The 20,396-nt window shown below is 37.1% G+C and overlaps 1 protein-coding gene across 2 annotated transcripts in view; it reads right to left on the bottom strand.

Moving 5' to 3' along the window:
- RFX7 (regulatory factor X7) overlaps window positions 1–20,396 on the bottom strand; it is a 130,320-nt gene that overhangs the window by 7,167 nt on the left and 102,757 nt on the right. For both annotated transcript variants that reach the window (XM_047766277.1, XM_047766278.1), the window contains 3 exons: window positions 4,309–4,425; window positions 2,934–3,018; window positions 2,114–2,321 (listed from right to left, as the gene is read on the bottom strand). In XM_047766277.1, the coding sequence (XP_047622233.1) occupies window positions 2,114–2,321; window positions 2,934–3,018; window positions 4,309–4,425 (410 nt within the window). The remainder of the gene's footprint in view (window positions 1–2,113; window positions 2,322–2,933; window positions 3,019–4,308; window positions 4,426–20,396) is intronic.

Here is a 20,396-nt window from a genome sequence, read left to right as displayed (position 1 = left end):
AAACAGAGTACAGAAAGAAAGGCCTATATCTTTTAAAACCTCATTTTGCCAGAAGATAAGAAGATAGTCTGCTGAACGAAGCGACCTGGGTTTTGGAGACAGACAAACCAGGACTCAAATTCTGGACCCACTACTTACCTGACTATGAACAAGTTACTTAACTACTCCTTCAGTCTGTTTCCCGATCTATAAAGTGGGGATAAATATCATCTGTCTTACAGGACTGCTGGAGGGATTAATGAGGTAACATGTGTGAACTATCTAGCTAGATAAGGCTGCCCAAACACTCTCCTGCCCCTGTGTAAGTGTAAATGAACAGATCTGAGCCATACAATTTATACCTATACAAGAAAAATTATGATGAGGGATCTATAAAAGGTTATTTTGCTGATGTTTATGGTCTTCAATTGACCATAAGATGAGAAAAGAGTAATCTCCCATTCACGTACACCACAAATACTTAAAGCTTCTAATAAATTTAAACAGAGAAAAAAATGATTCCTTATTAAAATGATGAAAATAAAAAGTAGATATTTAAGAGTATAATTATAGGGAGTTCCCGTCACGGCTCAGTGGTTAACGAATCCGACTAGGAACCATAAGGTTGTGGGTTTGGTCCCTGGCCTAGCTCAGTGGGTTAATGACCCAGCATTGCTGTGAGCTGTGGTGTAGGTTGCAGACTTGGCTCGGATCCTGCGTTGCTGTGGCTGTGGTGTAGGCCGGCGGCTACAGCTCTGATTAGACCCCTAGCCTGGGAACCTCCATATGCTGCAGAAGCGGCCCTAGAAAAAAGCAAAAAGACAAAAAGACAAAAAAAAAGAGTATAATTATAGTTGATAGTAATAAATCTACAGTTTAATATTAATAATTTTTTCATAGAAATTATAATTTCCTAGAGTAATAACATGATTTATTCACTCTTTTAGCTTTATAAAGTATGGCCAAAATAACACATTTAAAAATTTCATTAGAACAGATACTTTACAGAGCTCTTAATTTAGGAAGAAGTCATTATTTCAATGATAATGTCAGTCCTAAAAGTATCAATTCTTAAGTTCCTATCTGGGAGTTCCAGTCATGGCTCAGCAGTTAACAAACTCGACTAGTATCTATGAGGACATGGGTTTGATCCTTGGCCTCATTCAGTGGGTTAAGGATCCATTGTTGCCGTGAGCTGTGGTATAGGTTGCAGACACACCTCAGATCTGGCATTGTCGTGGCTGTGGTGTAGGCTGGCAGCTACAGCTCTGATTCAACCCCTAGCCTGGGAGCCTCTATATGCTGAGGTGCGGCCCCAAAGAGATGAGACAAAAAATAAATAAATAAAAAGTTCTCATCTGAATAAAAACACTCATTTGAATGCATTTTTTTTTAAATCACTGTTGCTATTTCATAGTAGTGCTTCATATGGTTTACTTTTTATGAGACTAAGGTAACTTTCACATTGTGAAAAGATTTATTTATTATTTTTCTTTTTATGGTTGCACCTGTGACATATGGAAGTTCCTGGGCTAGGAGAGCTGCAGCTTCAGCCTGGCCATACCCAAGGCAACACTGGATCTGAGCTGCATATGTGACCTATGTCTCAACTTGTGGCAATGCCGTATCCTTAACCCACTGAGCCAGGCCAGGGATTGAGCCCACATTTTCAGAGAGACAATGCTGGGTCCTTAATGCACTGAGCCACAATGAGAACTCCAAGATCATTTTATTTATAAGCATCAGTTTTGGGATAGGAGTCTTAGCAACTAATTTAAAAACGTAACCTTATTTTTTACTTGTAATACTTAATTAACTCAGATACACATATAAACTTAAAAGTACATATACACATATTCTTTAAATTTTAAAAACACGGTGGAAAAATTAAATACTAAGAAATCTTAAACGTTTCATATTTCAGCAGCGCAACGTATAAAACCATAGCTTTAAGCTTTAAAAATGAAAGAACTACTATTATTTTTGTTAGTTCAACAAATCCATCTGAATTTAGTACTAAGTGAAGAGAGAACTCACACAAATACTAAAAAGACAGAGAGGTTATTTGGCTAAACTCTTCTTTTTACTATCAACTGTAAATATGGTCAGGCGTAGCATGTTAATAATTTTGTACCTGGTGGTGCAGCTGCCATTACAGTGAGAGCTGCCATTGACTTGGTGCCTATATAGTGACTTTTTACAAGGAAGCGGGCTAATTCCAAAACTGTGTCAAATGGCTGGCTTAACACTTTCTGGGCCCACTCACACACAAGACGGCAAGCAGAAGAGATAACTTCCTCATCAATATTTTGAAGCTGCCCAGAAGGTTCAGCTCCTTCCAACTAAACAAAGGAAAAAGGAAAAGTTAACTTTTAAAAGAAAGCTCAGAGAAATTACACTGAAGCACATTCAAGGTATAGTCTTAATTAGAAGATAAAATCTAAATCTATCATATGAAGTGACTGGTGTTGGCAGGCATACGAGTAGTGCCTTGCAAATAAGAGACCTAAGCCTGTACCCAATGGGCACAGCCATTGGCTGTGAATATAACATTTAAACATATACTGTTAAACGTATATGAAGATAAACGGATATTTTCAATTTTTCTAAAAGCCTTTTCTAACATCAAGAAAACATGGCATGAACAATATTTTCTCTTCTGAAAACTTCATACTATACATGTTACTCTGTAACTTGTTTTCCTCTTGACAATATATACCATGGATATATCTATAAATCAGTAACTTTCTTTCTCTTCATTTCACAAGCCATGTTGATATAAGTCATTTATGCTAATAGTTTGCAGCCACTGTTGAATTTTTTGGCTCATTTCTTCAATAAAAGGCACAGTTTCTGGTTCCTGATTTTATCCAAATGAGACTATGTAGTAGCATTTCAATGTTGATAATAAGGTATAATTCTACTTATTAAAAAGAAAAGGCAGAAATTCTTACCCCATCTCCAGTTTTGTGAAAATCAAGATTGGGCAGTGTTGGCATATGAACAAAAGCTTTTTTTCTTAGTCCACTGTAGCAATATGTAATACTTAGTTAAGGTCTAAAGTATTCACAATTAAATGAACTGTTTATATAGTAGGCACTTGAAAAGTAAACATATATGAAGTGAAATAAAATCAGCTGAGATAGCATCTACTTTGAGTTCTTCAGTAAGAGAAACTTTAACAGTAGAAACTCAGGACATTTTTACTCTTTTGAAGCTGGAACAGTTCTTGTAGAATGTTACTGTCTTAAATGAAACAAAATGATTCTCATCTGTTATAAATTTTATGAATAAATGTCCCTAATAAGCTATGCCAGCCACCAGTAACAAACAGGTCAGAAGGAAAGGAATATCCAGATGGAAACCTGGCAGAGGAGAAGGGAAACTTTAGCCCAGGGCACTGGGACAAAAACAACTCTTAAGAGTGTCACAAGGGTTTTAACCTTTTCACTTCTCTTTTTTCACTGAAACACACAGGATTATCACCTGTAACATGCCAAAGACACATCAAGAGACTGTTTGTACTCAGGAAACAAGACTAGGTTGTGCAACAAGAGGTTAAAGAACACCAGGAGCCATTTTAGGAAAGCATCCCTGTCCCCCTCCCCTTTTCATCTCCTTCACAGCAGAAGCTATGCTTTGAAACAGGCCAACAGCTAAGCAGAAATGATGTATTTCTAGTATGATGCTGAGACTCTCCACGTTACCATCTTTTTCCAAGTGAAGGAAGAACTTGAATAAATCCTTAATTTTCATTTCCTTACTTCTGTCTACTCCTAAGTATTTCTCTATCACAAAAGGGACATTTTCTATGCCTTGGCTTTAATTTTAAACAGTTTCTACTTACATGGTTGAATGAAAAATAAAGAGAATACTAATCTTACAGTATAAGTGTCATAAGAAAATTTTTGAATGTTGTATGTATACCCAAGGAGATCACTATGTTTCTAAATTAGAGGAAGGAAAGATAATACATCTTTCTCAACTTTTATTGATTTGATTTATAATTACTGTACCTTGGCATGCCTTAGTAATTCTTATTGTTAAAGGAAAGATGATCAGACAATTAGTAATACATTACAGTGACAGAGTATGGTGAAATCTATAAAAATCCACTATTTTTATACAAATAACCACTATTTATTTTTCTCTGATAAATAGCTGGGAAAATAACATTTACAATTATTCTACTAAATACTTCTGAGTTTATATTTGTTGATTAAAATTTATTTCTAAATATAGTTTCTAGTTGAAGTACAACAGCAGATGTTCTGTAATAAGTGAGAACTTGAAGAGATTACTAAAAACCATTTTGATAAAAAAGGATATTTAGATTTGCCTCTCGTGCCCAGACGACGTGCCTTCATGTTTGGAAAGACATTTTTCATGATCTTTCCAAAGTCAGCAGCACTTAATGGATGGTAACCAAGATTGTCACAATAGCTCCTGCAAAAGAAGGAGGGATCAATTTAGAGAGCATCAGAATTTAGCATTACATTAGCACAGTGCTATTTCAGCTTAATTTGACCCCAGGACAAAGGGAAAAACACATCTTTAAGTCATTTACCAAAATTTTCACCAATACACACTCATCATTCCATCGTTCTTTTTAAATTTTTTTTGGCGGCACCTGTGGCATGCCTAAGTTCCCAGGCCAGGGATCCAATCTGAACCACAGCAGCAACAATGCTGGATCCTTAACCTGCTGTGCCACAGACTCCTCATCATTATTTAAAGACTAACCAAGTCTTAATTAGCTTCTTTCATCCTCAGGGTATACTGTATTACTGCCCCCCCTTTTTTTTTTCCTTTTTCTTTTCTTTTTTGGCTGCTCTGGGGCATATGGAGTTCCCCGGCCAGTGATAAGATCTGAGCCACAGTTGCGGCAATGCCAGATCCTTAACCCACTGTGTTGGGCTGGGGATCAAACCTGCTTCCCAGAACTCCAGAGATGCAGCTGATAACACAGTGCCACAGCAGCAGAACTCCCCAGTATTACCGCTTTTAATAGCATTCAAAAAATTTGCACTGAGGGTTACTGGTGATACAAAATTTTCTAACTAAAACCTAATTTTGCACTCTGAAATAAGTGTATCCAGGCTCAACCAGTACAGCTGTATCTTTCCATATAGAGAGATAGATATTATCTATCTATCTATCTATCTATCTATCTATCTATCTATCTATATCTACCCATCTATCTATCGAGAGAAGGAGCTCACATACTGGAACAATTTCCAATATAAACATTATATATGTCAGACAGAGATAGCACTACATAATTTAGAACAGAAACATGATATATTGGAACTAAAAAGGGCCTTAGAGATCATTTATACCAATACTCTCATTTTACCAATAAGGAAAAAGATGAAGGCAGTGTTCTCATCCCCACCACCCCTATTACTGCTAGGGGAAAAAATGTATTCTGTAAAGGTAGTAACTTCAAGTGGGACCAGTGACACAAGCCAAGTCTTAACCACTACTGGAATTGGGTTGTCTGTTTTTCTCTAGAGTTGCTAGTCACAGGTAAAAGGGCAATTCCTCCTCTACCAGTTCAAGAGCAGGAAAAGGCCACATTTTATTTCTGGCTGTCAAGGCCTCGTTCATAGCTGTTAGCCTTTGGGAGAACCACTACCTGAGAAATACCAAGAGGAAGTCAGTAGAATTCAAAAAGTAATTCAACCAAATCTCCCCACTTCACTCTCCATTATTGCAGCATTAACCAGAATAGCTTCTTCCTGTTGAAGAAGTCATGTGGTAGAGAGCCTAAAAGAGAGGTTCAGGTTGAAGAAGAAAACCACTGGATTGCCCGGTGGCAACATACAATGGTAACTGGGACTTGAGTTCTTACAGACGTGGATGGCTACGTATCTTTGCAATGCTCCTGAAGTGACCTGAACTTCCAAAGTCAACCTGGTAGAGACTAAGGAGAAGGTTGGGTCCCCTTGGAGCCTTAATAGAGAGAACAGTATAGGGCTGAAGACAGTATTTTTCTTGGTTGTAACTTGCCTATCCTAGCACCAAGTACCACATACTTCTGTTGGGCATGGGGTGAGGGGAAACAAAGGAATTGCCTAGCAAATGAATCCCCAACAAGGCTGGAGAGCAGGAAGAAGAGAAAGGAGCTAATATGTATTGAGAATGCCCTCCACAGGTAATATTAGATACATCAAATTTAAATTGAAACTAAATGTGATACTCCAAGTGGTTCAGGAGCCAAGGTTTAAAGTACAAAGTTAAAGAGTGGCTATTTTGGGGAGCTGACAATTTAAACGAATTGCATCAAATCATAACCATTTTCAGTAGGTCATCTTTATGGTTTAAACCAGCCCGGAAAGAAAACACGAATGAGCTCTTTTACAATTAAGGGACCTGACATGTTTGTTTCCTCTGTCTGGAATACTACTTTTTTTACCCTTCAAGTCCCAGCTTCATGTTACAATTTTGAAGGGGTCTCTTCCGACTACCCTAGGCAAACCAGTGCCCTTCTGCCAAACCCTCACCATATTCCCTGTGTACTGTTTCTTTTCATGACTTATAATAATGTAACTGCCGATTTATACGTTTGTCTCTTACATTAGACTGTACCTTTAACCAGGGCAGTGACCACATCTATTTGGTTCACCAGTGTATTCTCAGACTAGTAATAAGATTGGAGAATCACGTTAAGCCCATCTGTCACATTAAACTTTAATATGACGTATAACTTAAACTGACTTCATATTTAAAATGACAAGAAACCTTAAAGAAACATATAAACAAAAAAGTAAAGAACACACTGTCCACTGGCTCCTATGACAATGACAAATAGGCTTAAAAAATCTGAAACCAAATAGAGTAGTAAAGCAATGAGACTAATGAGAGATATAATATCCACTCTATTCTCTTTTTGTGATTTAGGTTTTGATGTTTTTTTCATTAGGTATATCAAAGTTTTTCTTACTTTGGCAGAAAAGGTAAGTAGAAGGTTGTCAAAATTGAGTATCAGGATGATCAATGGAAAATTTTCTTATATAGAACTAGTTCTGAGTGTGATTTCAGAATGTGACCATCTAATTTCATTTGATTTTTAATTCTTATTTATTCCACTAAAAGAAAGGAATTCACCCTTTGGAAGAATGCATTAAAAAATGACCTTATCATTAAAATATTACTTAATGAATAAATATAAAAAGTACTTGTAGACATAGTAACAACTCAAATTATACCTCTTGAATCAAATGTTAAGACTAGAACTGCTTGTGATTCAAAACTCCATACTTTGACATTTTACATCAAAAAGAAAATAAAAGTTCCCATGTGGCTCAATAGTTTAGGATCTGGTGTTGTCAATGCAGTGGCTTGGGTCACTGCTATAGTGTGGGTTCAATCCCTGGCTCAGGAATTTTTGCATGCTGTGGGTGCAGCTGAAAAAAGAGAGGAAAAAAAAGAACCTCAATTTAAAAGTAACAAAAAAAAATACCCAGAAAGGACATCAATTTTTTTTTTTGTCTTTTTGTCATTTCTTGGGCCACTCCCGCGGCATGTGGAGGTTCCCAGGCTAGGGGTCTAATCGGAGCTGTAGCCACCAGCCTACGCCAGAGCCATAGCAACGCAGGCTCCGAGCCACATCTGCGACCCACACCACAGCTCACGGCAATGTCGGATCGTCAACCCACTGAGCACAGGCAGGGATCGAACCTGCAACCTCGTGGTTCCTAGTCGGATTCGTTAACCACTGCGCCACGATGGGAACTCCATCAATTTAACTTTACAAAATATTAGAACTGAAAATGAGTTCAGAAGTTGTCTAGTTCCAATTCCTGCCAGGTATGGAAATATACATCCTCCTAAATGATGGGTTACCTCAACAGGAACACTTCCCTGGATGAGGAGGACCCTATATTGTACTGGGGCCTATCCAATTTTCATTAGTTCTAATTTTCAAAGAAAAAGAATTTTATTATTACAGCCTCCTCCCCATTGAGAAGTTCTACGTATTCAAAGACTTTAATATAATCATTTATAGGCTATTCATAATTTTAAAATCAGTGCTATATAATAAGCCATAGGTCATTCCAGGCCATGTGGAGATCTTGGTTAGTTTATATCTTGTTTTCCTGCTTCATAACTTTAACTGCAGGTTGATCTAGCAAGATATGGTATCAGTTAACACCTAACTCAGTGTCAGATTATATTTATGCAAGACTCAAAAAGGGGGAAGGAACAGAGGGTGTTCTGTTCACAAGATAACTAACACTCTAATACCATTCTTAAATTGAGATTTTATTTTTTCATTTTACTTTTTAAAAGTATGCTTTACAGACTTTGAAATTAAACCTAATATTTGATATGGCCATCCACATATCACTTAAAATCTTCAGCAGCAAGCCAACCTTCAATTTATTCACACCATTTATAAAGCATAAAAATATAAACAAAAATCATAAAATCCTAGTGGAAAAATATGGCCATAGGATATATAACAATACCTGAACATTTTGGACTACTCTGTATGTGTTCTATCATTAATCCCTGAGGCAGGTATTTTTTTTTCCTGCACAGTTGTTTTTATACTGCTTTTGAGACGCTAAATTTCAAAACTACTATAAAAGAGCTCCTATTTTCTTGTAGACATCAAAAAAACATGGCCTCAACATTATGTAAAAACACTAACACATGCTTCAATATATACAAAGTTTATGTGTAATCTATAGTGCCTAAATAGCTGTAATGAGGATGGTGACAGTAACCTCCAGAATGCAATTAAGCTGTCTCACTGCAATGACACATTACTACCTATAAAAAGACTGATAAAAAGGTAATCTTTATACCATCATGTGGAAAATAAAGGAAAATAGCATTACATGTGTATAAAATGTTATAAAGTTCAACTACTTTTATTTGTAAGAACATGCTTTCAATTGTGCAGCAAAACTTTGAAGTGTCATATTCTTAGCTGTGGATTCCTACAATTCAAGGCACAATATACTTCTGATTTAATGTATGATTTCAAGATCCTTTTCCTTTTTATTTTTCCTTTTAGGGCTGCACCCACCACGTATGGAAGTTCCCAGAATAGGGGTCTAATCGGAGCTACAGCTGCCAGTCTACACCCCAGCCACAGCAACGTCAGAGCCAAGCTGCATCAGCAACCTACACTGCAGCTCACAGCAACGCTGGATCCTTAACCCACTGAGTGAGGCCAGGGATCAAACCTGCGTCATGATATTAGTAGGATTTGTTACCACTGAGTAATGACAGGAACTCCCTTTTAACCTTTGGACCCACTTCACCCATCTCTGCCACTCTCCACTACCATCCTCTGGCGACCAACAAAATGTTATATGTATCTATGAGCTTAGTTTTTTTTTTAAGAATTTACTTTTTAATTTTTTAATTTTATTTTATTTTTTGCCTTTTTAGGGCTGCACCCGTGGCATATGGAGGTTCCCAGGCTAGGGGTCTAATCGGAGCTGTAGCCTACGCCACTGCCACAGCAATGTGGGATCCGAGCTGCGTCTGCGGCCTACACCACAGTTCATGGCAATGCCAGATCCTTAACTCAATGAGCAAGGCCAGGGATAAAACCTGCAACCTCATGATTCCTAGTCAGATTTGTTGGCCACTGAGCCATGACAGGAACTTCTTTTTAAGAATTTTTAGATTCAACATATAAGAGACCACACTATTTATCTTTCTGTCTGACCTAGCTCACTTAGCATATGTCCTTGAGGTCTGTCCAAGTTGTCGCAAATGGCAAGATTTCATTAATTTTTATGGCTGAATAATATTCCAGTGCATATATATGTGCCCACCACAATTTCTTTATCTATTCATCCATCAATGGATGCTTAGGCTGTTTTTATGTCTTTTTTGCCTTTTAGGGCATGTGGAGGTTCCCAAGCTATGGGTTCAATCAGAGCTGTAGCCACCAGCCTATGCCAGAGCCACAGCAACACGGGATCTGAGCCACATCTGCTACCTACACCACAGCTCACAGCAACGCCAGATCCTTAACCCACTGAGCAAGGCCAGGGATTGCACCTGCAACCTCATGGTTCCTAGTCAGATTCATTAACCACTGTGCCATGACGGGAACTCCTTTGTATCTTGACTATTGCAAATAAAGCTGCAGTGAACATGAGGGTGCATATCTTTCTGAGTTAGTGTTTTCATTTTTCAGATAAGTACCCAGAATTAGAACTGCTGGATCATGTGGTAGGTGTATTTTAAATTTTTGAGAAAACTCTGTACTGTTTTCCACGGTGGCTGTACCAATTTACATATCTACCAACAGTACATAAGGATTCAATTTTCTCCACATCCTCACCAACTCTTGTTATTTATTATCTTTTTTGACAATAGCCATCCTGACAGGTGTGAGGTGATTTTCATTGTGGTTCTGATTTGCATCTCCCAAACGATTAGCAATGACGTGCATCATTTCATGTACCTGTTAGCCATCTTTATGTCTTCTTTGTAAGTATCTATTCACATCTTCTAGCCAATTTTTAAATCAAAATCCTTTTTTTGTTATTGAGTTGTATGAATTCTTTATACATTTTTGAATATTAATCCTTTATCAGATATATGACTTGCAAAGATTTTTCTCCCATTAGTAGGCTTCCTTTTCATTTGGTTGATGCTTTTCTTTGTTATGTAGAAGTGGTTCAGCTTGATGCAGTTCCACTTGCTTATCTTTGCTTTTTTTAAATTTTATTTTTGGTGTTAGATTAAAAAAAATTATTGCCAAGACCTATGTCAAGGAGCTCACTACATATGTTTTCTTCTACGAGTTTTATGATTTCAGGTCTTACGTTCAAGTCTGAGCTGATTTTTCTGTATAGTGTAAGACAGTGTTCCAGTTCCATTCTTCTGGATGTGGCTCTCCAGTTTTCCCAACAGCATTTATTGTAGTTACTGTCCTTACCCCAGTGTATAACTTTGGTTACCCTACTGTGACTTAATTGACAAGATATATGTATTTATCTCTGGGCTCTCTATTCTGTTTATTCAACTATGTGTTTGTGGGCCAATATAATAACTGTTTTAATTACTATAGTTAGGAAACAGGGCTTGAAATCAGGGAGCCTGATACCTCCAGGTTTGTTCTTTCTCAAGACTGCTTTGGCTACCTGAAGTCTTTTGTAGCTCCATATAAATTTTAGGACTCTGTTCTATTTCTGTGAAAAATGCTACTGGAATTTTGATAGAGGTTGTGTTGAATCGACAGACTGCCTTGGGTAGTATGGACATTTTAACACTATTAATTCTTCCAATCCATGAGCACAAAATATCTTCCATTTAATTATATATTCTCCAGTTTCTTTCCTTGCTGTCTTGCAGTTTTCACTATACATGTTTTAACCTGTTTGGTTAAATTTACTTCTTCGTATTTTATTCTTTCGATGCAATTGTAAATGGGATTGTTTTCTTAATTTTGCTTTCTGATAGTTTGTTATTAGTGTATAGAAATGCAAAAGACTTTTGTGTATAGATTTTCCATGTGGCAACATTACTGAATTTGCTTATTGGTTCTAATAGTTTTTGGTTGGAGTACTTATGGTTTTCTATGTATAAAATCATGTCATTTGCAAATAGTGACAGTTTTACTTCTTCCTTTCCAATATGGGTACCTTTTATTTCTTTTTCTTGCCTAATTACTCTGGCTAGGACTCCCAATACCATGCTGAATAAAAGTGGCAAGAGTGGACATCCCTGTCTTGTTGCTAATCTTAAAGGAAAAACTTTCAGTGGGCTTGTGATATATGGCCTCTGTTATGTTGAGGTATGTTCCTTCCATAGCTGCTTGTTGAGTTTTTATCATAAATGGGTGATGAGTATTGTGAAGTGCTTTTCCAGGAGCTATCATGACCATATAATTTTTTTATCCTTCATTACGTTAATGTGTTGTATCACACAGACTGATCTGTGAATGTTGAGCCATCTTTGCACTCCAGAATAAGTCCCACTTGACATCATGTATGATCCTTTTAATTTATTATTCAAGTCATTTTGCTAATATTTTTTTTGAAAGTTTTTACATCTATATTCATTAGCGGTATTAGCTTGTAATTTTCTTTTGGCATCCTTTTCTGGTTTTGGAATCAGGATCATTTTATTTAAAGCCTCATAAAATGAGTTTGAAGAATTCCCACTCCTTCTATTCTTTGGAAGGGTTTGAGAAGCAGAGGTATTAATTCTTCATTGAATGTTTCATAGAATTCATCAGTGAACCTGCCTAGTCCAGGACTTTTGTTTGTTGGGAGGTTTCATTTATTTATTTTTTTGTCTTTTTAGGGCTGCACTTGTGGCATATGGAGGTTCCCAGGCTAGGGGACAAACTGGAGCTGTGGCCGCTGGCCTATACCAGTCACAGCAATGCCAGATCTGAGCTGCATCTGCATCCTATACCACAGCTCACAGCAATGCTGGATCCTTAACCCACTGAGTGAGGCCAGATAGAACTGCATTCTTATAGATACTAGTCACTGAGCCATGACGGGAACTCTCGCTGGGAGGTTTTTGATTATTGATTCAGTCTCCTTATTAGTAATCAGTAGGTTCAGATTTCTCTTTCTTCAAGATCCAGACTTGGTAGCTTAAAAATTTCTAGGAATTTGTCCATTTCTTTTACGTTGTTCAGTTTGTTGGCATATAATTGTTCAAAGTAGTTTCTTAGGAGCTGTTGTATTTCTGTGGTATCAGTTGTACTATCTTTCTTTATTTTTGATGTTATTTATTTGAATCCTCTCTTTTTTCCTTGTGAGTCTAGCTAATGGTTTTTCCTTTTTTTTGTCTTTTTGCCATTTTTTGGGCCGCTCTGGTGGCATATGGAGGTTCCTAGGCTAGGGGTTGAATCGGAGCTGTAGCTGCCAGCCTACACCAGAGCCACAGCAACGTGGGATCTGAGCCACGTCTGTGACCTACACCACAGCTCACGGCAATGCCAGATCGTCAACCCACTGAGCAAGGGCAGGGATCGAACCTGCAACCTCATGGTTCCTAGTCGGATTCGTTAACCACTGTGCCACGACGGGAACTCCTAGCTAATGGTTTTTCAATTTTGTCTTTTCAGAGAACCAGATCTATTTTCCTCAGTCCCTTCTATTGTCTTTTTTCATTTATTTCTGCTCTCATCTTTGCTATTTTCCTCTTTCTAGTAACGTTGGGCTTTGTTCTTTTTTTTTAGTTCCTTGAAGTGTAAAGTAAGGTTTTTTGAGACTTTTCTTGTTTCTTAAGATATGTATTTATTGCCATGATCTTTCCTCTTAGAACTATTACTGTATTCCATAAACTTTGTTAGATTTCCATTTTCATTTGTCTCAATGTATTACCTAATTTCTCTTTTGATTTTTTCAACCCACTGGTTGTCTAAGGAGCATCCTGTTTAATTTCCACATATTTGTAAACTTTATAGTTTTTCTTCATGTAATTGATTTCTAGATTCATACCACTGTAGCTGGAAAAAATGCTTGATACAATCTCATTTCTTTTACATTTAATGAGACTTGTTTTATGGCCTAACATAAACCTATTGTGAAGAATATTCCATGTGCACCTGAAAAACATGTATTTGTTGTTTTTGAATAGAATGTTCTTTTTATATATCTGTTAAGCACATCTGGTCTGATGTGTCATTTTTAAGGTTGATATTTCCTTACTAATTTTCTGTCTGGATGATCTATCCATGGATGTAAGTGTGGGACATTAAAGTCTTCTACTACTACTATATTGGTATCTATTTTTCCCTTTAGGGTTTGTTAATATTTGCTTTATATGTTTAGGCATTCTGATGTTGGATTAAATATTTATTAATGTCATAGCTTCTTGTTGAATTGGCTCAGTATTATGTAATTCCTTCTTTGTCTCTTATTACAGTCTTTGAAAATTATTTTTTTCTGATAGAAGTATAGTTACCTCAGTTTATTTTGGTTTCCATTTTCATGGACTATCTTTTACCATCCCTTCACTTCTGAGTCATTGCGTATCCTCATATCTAAAGTGAGTCTGTTGTAGGTAGCATATAGATGGATTTTTTTTTTGGGGGGGGGTCCATTCATCCCCTCTATGTTTTTTAACTGGAGAAGTTAGTAAATTTAAAGCAATGATTGATAGGTAAGTACTTACCGCCATCATATTTGTTTCCTGGATGTTTTTGTAGCTCCTCTTTGTTCTTTATCCTTCTCTTACTCTTTCTTTGTAGTTTGAAGATTTTCTTTAGTAACATATTATATTGCTATCTTTCGTGTATTTACTATAGGCTTTCACTTTGTAGTTAGCCTAAGGCTTATAAATAAAAACTTACAGCAGTCTACTTTAGGTTGCTAACACTGTAAATATGATCCCATTCTAAAGTTCAGTATTTTCTACTTTCTAGCCCAGTGTTTTCTGGTTTTATGTTACATTTTACATCTTTCAATCTTCTGTATCCATTAACTAATTATTATAATCTTAGTTAGTTTTATTACTTTTGTTTTTTTAATCTTCATACAGGCTTTATAAATGATTAATCCACTATATTTACTATATATTTACCTTGCCAGTGATGTTTACTTTCAGATATTTTCCTGTTACTAATTAGTGTCCTTTTTTTTTCAGCTTATAAAAGTCCCTTTAATATTTCTTTTAAAGCTAATTTGGTGGTGATAAACTCCTTTGAGCTTTTATGTGTCTGAAAATCTCTTTATCACTCCTTCAATTCTGAATGATAACTTTGCTGGTTTGAGGATTCTTGGCTGGAGATTTTTTTCCTTTAACATTTTGAATATAATTGTGCCAGTGCCACCTGGCCTGTAAAGTTTCTGCTGACAAGTCTGCACATAGTCTTATGGGAGGGGGTCTCTTGTACCTAAATAATTGTTTTTTCTTGCTGCTCTTAAGATTCTCTCCTTGTCTTTAATTTTTCACATTTTTATATGTGTCTTGTGTGGGTATCTTTGGGTTTCCTTTTACTTGGAATTTCTGGGGCTTCCTGGATCAGGATGTCTGTTTCCTCCAGGTTAGGGAAGTTTTCAGCCATTATTTCTTCAAATAAGGAATCTGTCCCTTTCTCCTTCTGAAAGCTCTATAATGTGAATGTTAGTCCATCTGCTGTTGTTCCTAAGTCCCTTAAGCTATCTTCACTTTTTTCTATTTGCTGCTCTGATTGGGTGAATTCCACTGCTTTGTCTTCAACTTCACTTATCCTTTCTTCTGTTTCCTCTAGTCTGTTGTCGAACTGCTCTAGACTATCTTTCAGTTGAGTTACTGTTTTTTAGCTCTGTGACTTCTATTCGTACTTTCATATATCATCAATCTTGGTGTTGATGTTCTCACTTTGTTCATATATCCTTCTCAGTTTGTTCAGTATGTTTATAAGCATTGACTTTGAATTCTTCATCAAGTAAATTACTTATCTCTATTTCATTAAGGTTTTTTTTGCTGAGGTTTATCTTGTTCTTTCATTTGGATCATATTCCTTTCTTCTTCATTTTGTTTGACTCTCTGTTAGTTTCTATGCAGCTGATGAAACCACTTCTCCCAATCTTGAAGGAATGCTGGAGATGAAACTTGTTGTTCAATCCTGCCCTAGGTCTTGGTTGTCCCTTAAACTTTAATGCTTGTCTAAGCAGCCTATTATATTTTTAATAGCTCCCAGTAGTTAAATATGTACTGAGACCTATCAGAGTCCTAAAGAGGACAATCTTAGCATCAAAAATTAGGCCGATTGGAAGCCGGACCCTCAGGCGGCAGCTCTTAAGAGTATACAAATATACACACTCCTGAGGGACTGCAAGAGTAAGCCCTTCTGGCCACCAGAGCCAAGTGATCTGGAGGTGTACCCTGGAAAGTTGCAAAAATCTGTCTTCTGACAAGTGTGTAATTCTTTTCTGTGAGATACTGATGAGCTGGAGCAAGACAGAGGAAAAGAGCCAAGAATGCATCTGTTTCTAGAGAGTAGCTCTGTAGGCCACCAGACATATGCCAAACGTGAAGCCTGCCCCTTAGGCCAAAGCTTGAGGAAAGCAAAGAGGCCTCTTTTACAGAAAACATGGTGGGGGTGGTGGAGGGGGGCTGCCCCAGTCTGATGTCTGTGCAGTGCCTTAGGAATGGGACCTGGCCAAGAAATGTCTTTTCAACTGCCACATTACTTTGGAATGACCAGGAAAGCATGTCCCTGATCTAGGGGTAGCAGCCACAAAAATCAGGCTGCCAGATACGTGTGTAAAGCTCTCCTTGGGAGTACAATGCCACTGAGGAGTGTGGAAGAGGGGAGAGTACAGCCCTCCAAGGTCTCCAGAAAAGGTTATAATCAGTCCCTAGACACATGATTATTTAGAAGCCTGCCCCTCAGGCTGCAGCCATGACAGCTATGTAATAGGTCTCCTTCACAGGAAAACCAAGCTCTTGGGTCTGTGACTGCTGCTGTGCCTGGGAGGTGGTAGCTGAACTTGCTCTGCTGGTTATAACATATCTGGCACCAGTCCCATGCAATAGAGGTGTCCCCAGGCAGCAGCCACAAAAACTGGAGTACCTGACAAAGATATTGTCTCCTTTCTGACTCTTAACAGTTCCACTGGAGCAGGGACACAGGCCTCCCTGGCCTACAGAGCTAGGAAATCAAGAGGAGTCTCTTGGGTGGCAGCTTTAAAAATCAGGGCACCAGATGCATGTAGTAGCTCCTACCTGGGAGATACTTGTATTCTGGAGCACGGTAAAGGGAGAGTGCAAAAATGGCACCCACTAATCTCTATCCCTGCAGAATGTTCCAGCTGTCTCCTAGATGAGTCTTCAATTGGAGGCATGACCCTCAGGCTGATGATGCTTTAACATATGCAGGTGAGCCTCCTTCACTTAAGTCTAGGCAAGACAGGCTGCCTCTAAGCTGGGCCCTGGGGTGGGTGAGTCCTAGTATATGGGCCTTTCAAGAGCTATTTCTCAGAATATTACAGGCTCATGGGTCTCAGGATGTGAACCCCACTACTTTTTGAAATGAGATGTTTTGAGGGCTTGTTTCTTAGAACTTAGGGTGCCTGATGTGGGGTTTGAACACTTTGCTCCTCATGAGAATCTCCAGGTTTTGAGTTCCCTCCTGATTGTGAGTTGGTATGCCACCAGTGGAGGTTTATGGTGAGGCTGTTTCTGATTCTCTCCTACCCATTTCATGTGGTTTTCTTCCTTTTGCCTGATGTGTAGTCATCACTCAGCCAGGCTTGAGGTTTTTTAGAGGAAACCATTCCATATGTAGCTGTACTCAGTGCACCCATGGGAGGAGGCAAATTCAGGATCTTCCTACATCACCATCTTGAACCTTTCTCCCCAGATATTTTATTAAAAACATTTTATAGTTAAGAAACTTGCACAGAATGGTGAATGTGGAAAGAATTTGGTCATCTAGCATAATCCACTCATCTTACAGATGAGAAGCTTTATTTCTAATTAGTAACTGTAAGCAAACTGAATGCCTAGAAAGCAAACAAAATCATATCATTAATTTTTAATAATATTTATAAAGAGAAGAATTTATTAAAATTACTAACTTCTATTAAAAGCATTTTTTTAAACCAAGACCCATACTATTACTAACATTTGTGTATTAAAAATGACAATAAAAGATATGAAATTTAGGAAGGTTCTAAAGATATGGTAGAATTATACTTTCTTACAAGTATTAAGCAAATAATAAATACATTTACTAGGTAATACATAAAAGAGGTAAAAGTAATGTGATCGAACATCTAATTAGCTTGAGCCTCTGAAAGCGCAACAGTTGTTGAAATCTTCCAGAGATTTTAAGATGCAATTTGATAGAGATTTTGGAGAGAAAACTCTTTGAAAGGGCCTGACCTTGATCATAAATAGATTTGATTTTTCTTATTGTTCCATGTTCTTGGCAGAACAATGACACAAAGCTGAGTCTGCAGCATGCCCAAAGTCCACAAGGCTCTGACATTTGGCAGGAACACTCAGAGAACACTGCAGATGTACACAGTGTAATGTACATGAGGATTTGGTGCCCACAGTTGGGAAAGTACTACATAAATCTGTTAGTTATGGGGTCTTTTAGTCTAGGCCCTGGAGAGAAATTAAGAGTTGTTAATAGTACTCTTAAGCCGAGCTTAGACTAAGATCAAATACTGCCTTTGAAATTCAGGTGATAAATCTTATTTTTGTGGTAAGTAACTATATAATAATATATCTGAAAGATTACTTTGCTTGAAGTCAACAAAATTAAAGAAGAGTTGAACTATCATGAATATATAAAAAAATGATCACATATGACCTTATTAACTAGATCTTTCATTCCGACTTGCCTTTCTGTTTTCATGGGATTATCACCTAAAATTATTTTAGGTGATAATCCCATGAAAAACATTCAGTCATGGTGAATCATGAATAATAGGTCAAGGATTTTATCCTGAAGTTTATAAATTACTAAAAAAAGAACATAAGTTTCAGGGTTGGCCATCTATAAATCCTCAATATTTTAAAAAGAAATTTGTGTCCTAAATTTTTAATAAGTAAATATGTCTACTTTTTTATTTCTTAAGAAAGTTCTGATTTCTCACTATTGCTTATAAAGAGACATTTAAAACAATTATTCTTTTAGTCAATTTGGATTGTAGTTTTTAAAATGAAAAATGCATCACTGTATATAGTGCAAACTATATTGGTAGGCTTACTTTCATTTTTAGATTGTCTGAGTTTTGTTTTAAATTAACCTCAAAATTATATGAATATAATTTTTGCCCATAGATTAAGAACAAAAACAATGGGCCTTGATTCAATTAATTCCTGATTAACCATTTCCATTCTGAGTTTCACTCAAAGCCAATTTTACTACACTAATAATTCTTTAATAGTTTCAAACTTTTCTGAAATTATTTTAGTAAAAGGATGCATTTGGATAGAAACACGGTCATCTGCATTTAAAATCCTTCCAACAAACTTTAACATCATCTTGTGTTTTCATACCATTTTACAGACAAAGAAACTAAAGAATACAGAAGTAAAGATGATTTGCAGGTTAATTAGTGAGTGGTTCTCTATATCACCAATGAGCCAAGCATAGTTTTACACAATGGATATTCAATATATATTTGTGGACTGGTGGTACTGCTACATTTTCAAAAGTTTCCTTCTGAAGAACACTGATTTGCCCCAAATTTAATTTGATGCATTTAGTCTCAACTCAGTAAACATATATAGGCTATGATGTATACAGTATGTCATTCTTCCAGAAATTATGTCAGCTAAAAATGATGAGTGTGATGTATTTATCTGTCTTTAATGATTATTTAGGAGGGAAAAAAATGAACAAAGACTTAAATAGGTTCTTCACAAAAGAGGATATCCAAATGGCCAAAAAGTAAAAATAAAAAAAAAAAAGTCATTCATCAAGGAATGCAAATTAAAACCCAAATGGGACAAAAAAAAACCCCTAATGTCCATATACAGTAGAATGGAAAAAGAAATTTTGGAAATTATAAACAGAATACTAAACAGCAATTAAAAGTAATGAACTAAAATTACACAAAGTAAAATGTTTGACTTTTATAAACATAATGCAGGTAATTGTATAATTTTATTTATATGATGTTCAAAAACAAGTAAAGATAATCCATGGTGTTAGAAGCCAGGAAAGCAGTTACTCTTGGCAGCAGTGGGGTATAGGCGGAGGTGGTGGGAAGGGTGGTGACTGGAAGAAGACAAAAGGGGCCTCTGGGATGATAATGATGCTGTTTCTTCATCTGGAAGCTAATAATATGAGTGTACTCACTATGAGAAAATTTATCAGGTTGTACACTTCTCTGTGTGACTGTTATATCTCAATGAAAGCTACCTAAAATACTGTAAACAAATGTTATGACAGAGATACAAAATGTGATTAGAGTAGGGACTGATTTTTACTTTAGGTCATTAAAGATATAATGGTATATGGAGAAAGTGTATTCAAATGGAGCCTTGGGGAGATGGGATTAAGATGGCGGAATAGAAGGACTGAAGCTCAACTTCTCTCCTAAAAACAACAAAATCCAAAACTAAAGGCTGAGCAATCTTCAACCAAATGGACTGGAAACTTCCAAAAAGACATCCTACTCCAGAGTTCCCATCGCGACTCAGTGGTTAAGAATACAAGTAGGAACCATGGGGTTGCAGATTCGATCCCTGGCCTTGCTCAGTGGGTTGAGGATCTGGCGCGCTGTGAGCTGTGGTGTAGGTTGCAGACACGGCTCGGATCCCAGGTTGCTGTGGCTGTGGTGTAGGCCAGTGGCTACAGCTCCGATTCGGCCCCTACGCTGGGAACCTCCATATGCCGTGGGAGCGCCCCAAGAAATGGCAAAAAGACAAAAAAAGAAAAAGAAAAAAGATATCCTACTCCAGAAGACAAAGAGGATGCCACATCAAGAGGTAGGAGGGGCGATTTCATGATATAAGCAAACCCATAC

The sequence above is a fragment of the Phacochoerus africanus genome, chromosome 2, assembly GCF_016906955.1.
Source record: "Phacochoerus africanus isolate WHEZ1 chromosome 2, ROS_Pafr_v1, whole genome shotgun sequence".
Classification (NCBI taxonomy): domain Eukaryota; kingdom Metazoa; phylum Chordata; class Mammalia; order Artiodactyla; family Suidae; genus Phacochoerus; species Phacochoerus africanus.
This window is presented reverse-complemented; position numbering and strand designations above follow the sequence as displayed.